Genomic DNA, 10,741 nt, shown 5'->3' with positions numbered 1-10,741 from the left:
AAGGACATGAAAATTAAAATAAATTATAAATTAACTGGTAAGCAGTTTGGAAAACTAATTAGGAGAAAATTAAATTTAGAAAGATCTAGACCAAGTTTTTAAAATTTTGTTTTTAGAAAACTAGCAAAGAAAAATGCATAAAATTGCGGTATACTTATTTTAAATTATTTCATTTATTTAATTATTTAAAAATAAAAGTGATTTTCTCAGATACAGGTTCGTCATTTAATTCTTATCAAAATATAGTAAGATAACTAATCCTTATAGGTAGAGTGCAACGTCACGTCCACTTGTTGTGAGCGGGGCAATAAACTTTTTTGTGGGCGTACTAAGAGCAGGGGCCAGCTAGCAACTGAAGAGAGCTCATCAAAGCAAGTTTACATGGGGACCTAAGAGAAACATGGAGCTTTGATTAATACGCAAAGCTCTCGGATTTTATCAGCTGTTTCAGAGCTTACTACATTCATGTAAAAAGGGTAAAACGTATACTTTTAATAACAGTTTGCAACAGCAAATTGACAATAACATTACATCTTAAGCTAAATTAGCGGCAGAGCTACCAAATTCGAAGTTCCATGTCCTGGTGACCTTTTGAAAATCGGTCAAAAACTTGATGGCCTATAGTCGTAGGCAGGTCCCATTCGTATGGATATGTTAACGGGTTCGTTCAAACGTTCTTTCATCAGCCTGCAGAATGGAAATAGACCAGTTTAAGTTACATAAATTATATTTATACAATCTAAATTTTATCTCTAAGGCATAATTTCACATAGGAAAAATGTATACCAAATAATATTTGTCAAACAAACAAAAAAACTTTAAACTTAAAAATCTAATTTGTAGTTTTCTATATTTTACAACTTTAAAGTCAATCGATTTATTGAAAATATTTTAAGCTGTGTTAATTTTGATTTGGCTAGTTTTGATTTTATTTGAAAGAAATACAATTTGTTTCTATTTAATAAAAATAAGAATGTACTTCGAAATCTTAATTTGTTCACCCTTTTGGAGAACTTGTAAATCTAATACCTGGCTTTTTATTCAGGGTTTATTTAGAGGTCCACTCTAGCAGGTGTACATAGACGAACCTTGCGGTAAACAATAACAATGGGCTTATCTAGCCCACATGAAAATAAGTTTATAATTCCTACCGTTTATCTGCCTCGCTCTCGCAACTCCGATAGCCTTTTCGCCTGGCCGATTTGTTAAGACGTAACGATCGCCTAAGTTCTTTGGGCAGCGGTTTATTCGTCTCGCGCCTAAAAAAGGTGCCAATTTTTTGGCACTTTTCGGCCAGATTGTGCCAAACCAAGTGGATCAGTCGAGTGTGTCGCGAAGATGTTGGTGAGGATGTTGTCCCATTGGCACCACAATCGTACAGCTCTGTGGTGGAGACAACCCACGATGACATGTTGACGCTGACTGCCTTGGCAGAGCCCCTTTCAGAAGAGCCAGCGGCCACTTGGTCGGTTATTGATAAGATTCCCCAACGGCAATCGAAGCTATTCAATGGTTTACCAACGTCACTTACCAAGTGCCGGATATGAAAGACTAGAAGACTGAAACTGAAGCATTGCAGCAAAATTATAAAACGTTTCGTCATAACGAAATAATATGTTGGGCCATAATAGCAGACGAAGTTTAATGCTCTGCCCGGAGGTCAAAACTCTCCATGTTTGATTTCGAAACGAAAACCCTAATGCGATACGCTTTTCAAAAAAATGTATTAGTATATATTTTATTTCGGTTTCTACGCTTTATCAGTTTAAGATATGTATTTCTTTAAAACTCTTCAAAATCACTTTCAAAATACTAATTAAAATTTAATAAAATTGTGAATCTTTTTTTTTCTAAAATTTTGGTTTAAGAGTTGTATTTCCGTTGGCTTTGTATTTTTTTAACTTTACTTCTTTAAAGGACAAAGATTTAAATTGTGATACAACAAGAAAGAAAGCAAACTTCGGCAAGCCGAAGTTCATATACCCTTGCAGCTATCGCAAGAATTAAATATTTTTGAAAACATTAAAATTATGATTTACTTGCGTATATGTTTAAAAACATTGAAGCTATGACGATTTGCAGCATAATTATTTGATTGTTCTTTTATATATTTTTATTATTTGTATGGGAGCTATATGATATAGTCGTCTGATTTTGATGAAATTTAAACCATAATTCTGAAATATTTAACCATTTCTATATGTCGAAGAACTAAAAAAAAAAATTAAAAAACAGCAAAGTTATAATTTTTTTCAATTATTTTTCCGATTGTTCCTATGGGAGCTATATGCTATAGTCGTCCGATTTTGATGAAATTTTAACCATAATTCTGAAATATTTAACCATTGCTATATGTCGAAGAAATCAACAAAAAATTAAAAAACAGCAAAGTTATAATTTTTTTTCAATTATTTTTCCGATTGTTCCTATGGGAGCTATATGCTATAGTCGTCCGATTTTGATGAAATTTTAACCATAATTCTGAAATATTTAACCATTGCTTTATGTCGAAGAACAAAACAAAAAATTAAAAAACAGCAAAGTTATAATTTTTTTCAATTATTTTTCCGATTGTTCCTATGGGAGCTATATGCTATAGTCGTCCGATTTTGATGAAATTTAAACCATAATTCTGAATTATTTAACCATTGCTATATGTCGAAGAACTAAACAAAAAATTAAAAAACAGCAAAGTTATAATTTTTTTCAATCATTTTTCCGATTGTTCCTATGGGAGCTATATGCTATAGTCGTCCGATCCGGCTCGTTCCGACTTATATACTACCTGCAATAGAAAGACAACTTTTGGGAAAGTTTCATGCAGATAGCTTTAAAACTGAGAGACTAGTTTGCATATAAACGGACGGACAGACGGACAGACGGACAGACGGACGGACAGACGGACGGACAGACGGACAGACGGACATGGCTAGATCGACTCTACTAGTGATGCTGATCAAGAATATATATAATTTATAGGGTCGGAAACGTTTCCTTCACTGCGTTGCAAACTTCTGACTGAAATTATAATACCCTCTGCAAGGGTATATAAAATTATTACAAGTGCTATACGAAATCAAAATGTTCGATAAATTTGGCTAGGGAAATTTAAACTAGAATTTTTAATAAATTTCCCCTGTGCTCTTTTCTGCTGCAGTAATGAATATTTGTCATTGAACCGCTTTTAATAAAAGCCTCTGTCTGATGTCCTTGTGACAGACACTTCCCCTGACTTTTTTGGCTCACTGAGAGCATGTCCTGTAACAAAATAGAAATAGATGCGTTCGGTCGGCTCCCATGTGGCCAACACCTAGGGGCATTTCTGGACCGCCCTCTGTCCACCATTAGCCGCCCCCCTTCCTCCCACACCGACCCCATTTCCCCCTCTTCTAACTGAAGTTCTGAACATCGGCCATTATGTCCATTGGCCCCATCGCCAAACCATGGATATCAGCATGCCAACAAAATTGCATGTGGTTGAATGATGTTTGTAGGGGTAACAAAGGGGATTTTTTGGAAACAGACCGTCAGAGTTCAGCTGCATTGTTATAACCAAAATTCGTTTATTGCCATACTGTACGATTTGGATTTGGTCTTCGAAATTACAATGAAAACAACATTGGGAAAAAGCATTCTGAATTTCGTTTGTTCTCAAATTTTGTTCCTGTCTCTTCCTTGCTAGTAAAACTATATGCGTCATTACATAGATTTTGTTGATTGTAAATTGATAAGGAAATAAGGAAATAATTTACTGAAATAAAATAGCGAAACGGTTCTTCAAACTTGTTTTGTCAGTTTGAAACCTATTAAAAAGGATAAACTACTAGTCACTATTTGTATATTGTTACTAAAATACACAATATTTAAAAAAATATTTTTTAAAAATATTTGTTAAGATGGTAGATAGCCATTATAAATAACAAATGATTTTTTTGTAAGAAATATAAAAACATTTTGAAAACAACAACCGAAAACTAAAAAGTCGATTAACTCATTTCCATCGCAATGCATTTATGCAATCACTCATACATTTCAGAAATCTTCTTCTTCCAGGCGCATTTATTGATCGAAAAAACAGCAAAGAAATCGGATGACAGACGGAGAGCCGCTGCATGTTGAAGTATTTCCTAATCTTGAATTTTGCCTCACTTGCGGGCGGATTTGTGTCAGCAAGCCTGGGCGCAGTCTTGACAATCATTTTAAACGGAAATGCTCCTTAAATGTCATTTCAATTCTACAAATACCAAGTAACAGAGGGAACTGCAAATCCTTGATGGAACAAACATAACGCTAAATATGTCCATTGGCTGCTGATTCCAGGGCTGATGCATTGATAGTAAATTGAATTGCAATAAAGGCAAATAGCGTATTTATTTGGGTATTTCTTATTCCACATTCATTGGCATTTACCTATTTCATCTTCCATTCCCTGTGATATCCGTTCGTTTGTGGACTCCACTTTATTAAATTTTCAATAAACTACAAAGTGAGTTTACATTTGTTTGGCCTTCCTTTGGCCTTCCTTTGGCCACCCCTAACATCTGCGAGCTCTTATTTATGTGCTCGGCCAAGGGATATTTTGGCAATTTAAATATTTTGCATATTGTTGCCGTAATTTAGTTCTGTTTGCTGTTGTGCAATTAAATTTTGCAAAATATGCAAATAAACTGTTGCACTTACTCGTCGAATCAATCAATTCGCATATCATTTTTTGTTTTAACATGGTTCGTATTCGTCCGTCCGCACTTAAAAAAGCCATGTTATTACATAAAATTTTTTTTCTGTAAACCTTAATTTAATTTCAAATTTTTTCGGATGCACACGCATAGTAAAAATGTAGTTCCATTTTTAGATATCCTTTTATATATAATTCTTCATCCTTTTCGTGCGATTTTTCCACGCTTTTTTCACATCCCATTAAGGAGACAACAACTGATGGCCGGCATCCTGGGCGAGATAAATGTATGCCCAATGCTGATGTGCATGCAAATCTACATTTTTGGACGATTGTCAAAGCCGAAAAACTGGGGTAGTTGGGTTTGTGGGCCCAGTAGACAGATGTCAAGACATCAGACTCGTTTCCATGTATTCGGGGCTCAACATATGCGCCCCAAGCAGAATAAAGGAAGAATAAGAAGGGGAGTGAGTGGGAAAACTACATGAGCGCATTACAAGCACTAACAACAAGGGCAACAAAAATGTTGCACAAAAATATATATATGTAAAAAATAAAAAAAATAAAAACAGAAAGAAAAACGAAAGAAAGCAAATGAAAGTTTATGTTATAAAATGCCAAAGTGTGGTGGCACAATCTATTGGCGAAAAAGGCGAGAAACAAAAACATCCATATGAGGGGAGATGGCGTGGTGTGGTGCAGGCATAAAATAGCGTATATAAGATAAAGGACATGGCTCACCCCATGCCCCACTTCCTGCGGGTTAGCATGAAAATTGTAGCAAAAGTCAACATATGGCGTTAAAGATGCGAACGTGCACCGAATCCTTAAAGTTTTCTCTATATTATCCCTCTCTTTCCTTTCATTCATCTTGATAGAGTAGTAGTCCTATCTCGGTTGCGGATATAAATTTTGTTTTATTTAAAGTTACTTTAAACACTTATAGGGTTTAAAGTGTATTCCTAAACTAAGTTTAAGTTCTCTTTTAGTTGTTTTTTGTCCCTTTTGAAACTTTCTTAAATATATAATATATTTCGTATATCCTAATACTTATGTTTTACAAAAGTCAATTGCCACGATGCCGATAATGAGTTTTTTTAAAAACGAATTACTTTTAGCAAATAGAAGACAAATAAACATGGAAAGAACGATTAAGAATAAAATGTTATTTTAATGGCACTATAATAACACTCAAAAATATACCTACAGTCGATTCTGCAGAGTCATAGCATCAAACTTTTGTTCCACTTTAAATAGGTACATATTAGCATTATGGGCCATTTTGCATATCGAAAGGATTGCGGTTTCCTTAACATTTTCCAGCCCCTAAGGCCTGTCAAATCTTCAGACATCAAATCCCACCAGCATTCGCAGGCCCAAAAGAGTGTGGTGGCGGTCCTTATTTTTTCTACAATTCCTACCCGTACAATCGACCGACCATTTGGCTTAAATATTTTATGCAAATTTTCAATGTAATAAAAATTTTTTCTCCTCCGGCCAACTTACATTCACATTCCCGAGCAGGCAAATAAAAATTGATGCCAATGCCGTTTGTCTTTCAATACATCGTTCCTGCTTTCGTTTTTTTTTTGTATTTTGGCATTCCCCTTGCTGGTGAATCGGAGTGTGTGTGTGTGTATGTGTGCAATGATTTTCAATATGTCGCAACTCTCGGCCCAAACTTGCGCTATCTGTCCGCCCGCCAATACCGAATATCCCTCCCCATGTCGCCCATCTCGGACTTGCCTCACAGCAGCTTGAAACAAATGCCGAGTTAATGCTTTGGCATATATGTCGCCAACGCCGATGTCGACAATGAATGCCACATGGACATGACCTCAATTGCGTTGGATACACGGACACATGGGTATGTATACGTATACACATATGCACATGCTCATATATCGGCTTGATCGACGTCAATACGCAAGGGCCGTAATATGTTTTAACCCGCCAGGACCTCGCGTCCTTTCGACCGACATCCCGCTCCTGCAACCACACCGTGGCAAGAATAACACATTGCCATCACTGTCATCTTTTAGGCTGACAAGTGCGAGTGCCGGCATTACGAGACTTTGACGTCGATATCGAGAAGTGCAGTAGTGGCAGTAACAGTGGAATTACACTTAAAAAATTTGACTTGTAAGTTTCAACTTCTTAAATTGTAGTTTTCAAGTATTTTCAAGTATTTCTTTGTATTCATGAACAGGGATTTTTTTTCTTTAAATTCTCTATAGATTTATATGTAATTTATTTGGTGAGGATTACTAGTCCAATTTAGAACTGGAATAGAAAATCCTTAATAGAGATAAACAGGGGTACAAATGTATTCATATCCCAGAGGATGTATGTATTTTTTTTGGATTCTCTACAGATTTAGATTTAAATTATGTATTACGTATTGTAGTAAAAATGTTTCTAGCTAAATAAGTTAAATTAAAAAAAAATAGTTTTATATTTATATTTTATAACCCTAAATATTTCGCTTTTTTATTTGTGTCTTCCGGTGCACTATTCTCGATACTTTACGAATTTTTCTTTAGTGCAGCTTAACCCAAGTTATCCCACCTCGTCGCTCTATGCCACCATTTCGGTTTAACATATTGTCAGTTGGCTTACGTTCGAGTCTCTTCATTTCTTTTTTTTCGGGAGGTATGTTCGAATTTCGTCCACCTTTGCTCTTATTTTGGTGTGATGATAGTTGAGGAGTCGACACTTTGTGCCCTGGCAAATTTCCCAGCCCAACTGACTCACATACTCTACTGTCTGATGGGTTCATTGTTTTGCGTTTATGATGCACTTAAATTTAATATTTAATTTTAATGTATTTTGCCAGCAAGTTTTTTAAATGGAATGTGGTTTTGGGCGGTACACAGCAAATGTGGTCGGAAAACTGCCGCCTGACACATGCTTTTTTAAATCGGTAGGAAATAGTTGAACGAACTTCCTTTTGAGGGCGAACGTGGATGTGAAATTTAATTATTGGCTTGTGGAATTTAATTCATTTATTTTCTTTATTTTTATTTGCTCTTTTCGCCATATTACGATATATAAAGTAGGCTCCGACGGAAAATTGAATATGACGTACAATGTACATTTTAGATACATTTGGGTTAGAATTCATCGTAATAACTGCATGGGTATATAAACTTCGACTTGCTTAAGTTTGCTTACTTCTGTTTTTTTATTTTTATTAATACAGAATAAGCTACTTCCAAAACACTTTTTATAGGCTATAGGCTATAGAAGAACCTAAAGAAGCGCTAGCGATCAGGACAGAATTATGGGGACAAGGACAATTTATAAAAATATGAATTTCTGACAAAAAATAAGTCCATTTTATTTGTTTTTGTGGCGAACTTCGTGGACCTGGTGGACCTTCTCTTTCTATCAACGCCCCAGAATCCGAAGTCATTGTCTTTTATTTGCCGACTCTTCTTTTGTTGCATACTTTTCGGAGTTTTGATGGTGCACGTGTTCGTATTCTTATTTATGTATTACCAGCTCATTCACACCGGCCTTTGTTCTCTTGGATGTCCCATTATTCCAATTAACAGCTTGCATCAATAAGTACATAATACTAAGCTATCGACCCTTGGGAATTTAGATATCTACCCCAGCGGGGTAGAGTGTCCCTGGTCGAAGTTACCTGTCAAAATGGTGATAAACGGGGGAAGCGAAAAAGAAAAACGCACAAATAACTTTGAGTGTCTCGTAAAAATTTCAATTATCCTAAATGATTAACTTTGTTTATTACAGCCGAAAAACTGGGTGAGCATAGGAAGGCATCCGCCCACTCATCCGCATACTGCCGATGATGGTGGCACATCATTTATCAGTTTATGACTTGATTCTATTATTTATTGGCACTCGAATGAAAGTCGTTTGCTTACGGCATCGCCGCAATTTCAATTATAATTATGTGCAAATCGTAAAAAAAAAACAAACGGGACGGTTGCCCAGCCCAAGATAAAATTCACTTAGTGGAGGACACCCACTCACACTCTCGCACACATGAAAAGTTTATGGCTTACAAAAATCGCTAATAAATTAAGCGGAAATATATTTTCCGGCCGAGGACTTGGGGGTGCTTTTTTGTTGGCCCCATCTTAAAATTTTGAAGCAAATAATGGTTTTTAGCTCTTGGTAATGGTTTTTTAATTTTAGTGTCGTTGAAATTATGGTCAAAACAATAATTTAATAAGTTTGGCTCTTATGCTGCTGCTGGCAAAACAAGCTCCGTGGGCAGCGTAAACAATTTTCCTTTTCCCATTTTTAGACCTTCAACCCACCTCACCTCTCATATTCAGTGGCAACATTGTAATTTATATGCCCTCGTCGTTGTTTTTCCTGTTGTTTTTGTTGGCCAGCAGGTGGGAAAGTTGGTCTAGTAGGTGGTGGTTGTAATGGTGGAGCTCTTCCTAGCCAGAGGGTTGCAATAGTCGTTTGTATGCGGGAGGTCTGTTACTCCAAATTGTTTTCCAGCCCGCCTCTCCTCCCACCCCGCTGAAAACCAGGACACGCACACATAGCCAGCGGCTATTGGCTATTGAGCATACAATTGACTTTCGCACAAATGGTAAGCTTACAAAAGCTTGTTGGATTTTAATAAATGCATTTCCACGATTTCTCATTTTAAAAACATTATTTGATACTATTCTATTAGGTTGTTACAGTTTAAGTATATTAACTTAGTTATTCCATTACATTACATGAAAAAGTATTACATCTTTTGTTTCAAAATACGAAGAAGCATGGTCAGACAATGTACAAAGTTGTTCGTATATATAGCTTATTGATTTTTCCAATGGTTATTTCCATGATTTCTCATAAAAAAAACTTTAATATATACCGTTCAGTTAGGTTTAAATAGTTAAGGTATATTTAGCCAAGTAGGAAGTTGCATTAAAAAGAATTCAATTTTTTGGTTTCGAAACTACAAAGCTGTATGATCATATAATATAATGTACAACGTTTTATGTATACCTAGCTTTTTAACTTAACTTTTAAAGCCAAACGTGTTATTAAAATTTTTATTAAGTGATCAGAATCTGGATACGAAACCTATGTTTCGACTTTTGCACCCTTGGCACCGTTTTAGAGAACACACCAAAAGCTTAAGCTTACTTATCAAAAGTATGTTTAAGGCTTACTAAAAATATTATTAAATTTAAAAAAAAATTAAAGACAGAAGTCCCTTGGATCTTAGATCCCGTTTCCAGCTCTTTTAGGTATTCATATAACCTTTTGGAACCCAATCCATAATCGACCTAATCAAATGCAATTTGTTCTAGTTATTTCTTAAGCAGAACCACCTTCTCAGCCACCCATTTCTCCTTCTACTTTTCGCTGTGAAACCCCATGAATATGACCCCAACATCAAAGAGTGGAGTTTTTACGCCGTAGCAAACAACTTTATGGCTTGATTTTTTATTATATGTAATTTCATATTTTATGTTTGGCTATGCTGGCCTGGCCAGAAGGCTAGCAAGCCATTTTTGCATACATTTTTCAGCATAATACTTTATGATTTTTACGATTTTGTTTTTATTTGCTTTTGGGGCTGAGCCGGAAAAATGTTCAAATGGATAGAGAGTCATCCGAATGCCAACGAAACGATGACAAGCCGCACATGCCATGTATCCTGTCTGAGTATCCTGACATTTTGGGTTGTTAGAAAACCAAAAAAAAAACTTCAAGGAAGAAAAAAAACAACATACCTACACACACACGCAGAAACATAACCAATTTGTGTCGTTATAATTGTAATTCGTCGTAGTCTGCCCCGCCCCCTTTGTACTACCACCCCCACATGTTACCGTCTCGCTCTCAGCAGGAGATATCTGTCAACTCTTTTGCCTGCCAGTATTGTGGCAACATTTCCAGCATATTTTACTCGGCACCAGAAACAAAACATACACATATGCAAACATTTTAAAGAGATTTTATGGTTAAAACCGGCGGGCGATGCCAGGTGAGACGAGATGGGGGGCACAAAAGGAGTGTGGGGGATGAGGTAAGCAGACATGCCATCCATTAATTTGGAAAATTAATTTGGTTAAATGA

The 10,741-nt window shown here is 35.9% G+C and overlaps 1 protein-coding gene across 2 annotated transcripts; it reads right to left on the bottom strand.

Annotated features, from left to right (window-relative positions):
- Positions 1-159: 159 nt before the first annotated feature.
- LOC108136714 lies at positions 160-1,553 on the bottom strand. Of its 2 annotated transcripts, XM_017258039.2 has the most exons (3): positions 1,152-1,553; positions 561-687; positions 160-389 (listed from the first exon to the last, which is right to left on the bottom strand). In XM_017258039.2, the coding sequence occupies exons 1-2, from the start codon at positions 1,409-1,411 to the stop codon at positions 603-605; spliced, it is 345 nt and encodes a 114-aa protein (XP_017113528.1). In that variant the 5' UTR covers positions 1,412-1,553; the 3' UTR covers positions 160-389; positions 561-602. The 2 variants fall into 2 exon arrangements, with proteins under 2 accessions (XP_017113528.1, XP_017113527.1); XM_017258038.2 differs by lacking the exon at positions 160-389 and having other exon boundaries at positions 469-687; positions 1,152-1,551.
- Between the last annotated feature and the right edge of the window lie 9,188 nt (positions 1,554-10,741).

This window comes from Drosophila elegans, unplaced genomic scaffold (assembly GCF_018152505.1).
Source record: "Drosophila elegans isolate 14027-0461.03 unplaced genomic scaffold, ASM1815250v1 contig_476, whole genome shotgun sequence".
Taxonomy (NCBI): domain Eukaryota; kingdom Metazoa; phylum Arthropoda; class Insecta; order Diptera; family Drosophilidae; genus Drosophila; species Drosophila elegans.
Note: the sequence above shows the minus strand (reverse complement) of the source record. Positions and strands in the feature narration are given on the sequence as shown.

Bases quoted from the DNA above. Each gene is read 5' to 3' on its own strand.
- LOC108136714 (XM_017258039.2), bottom strand. From the start codon at position 1,411: ATGTCATCGTGGGTTGTCTCCACCACAGAGCTGTACGATTGTGGTGCC. The intron at 688-1,151 runs GTAGGAATTATA...TCCATTCTGCAG, and splicing joins GAGAGCGAGGCAGATAAACG to GCTGATGAAAGAACGTTTGA.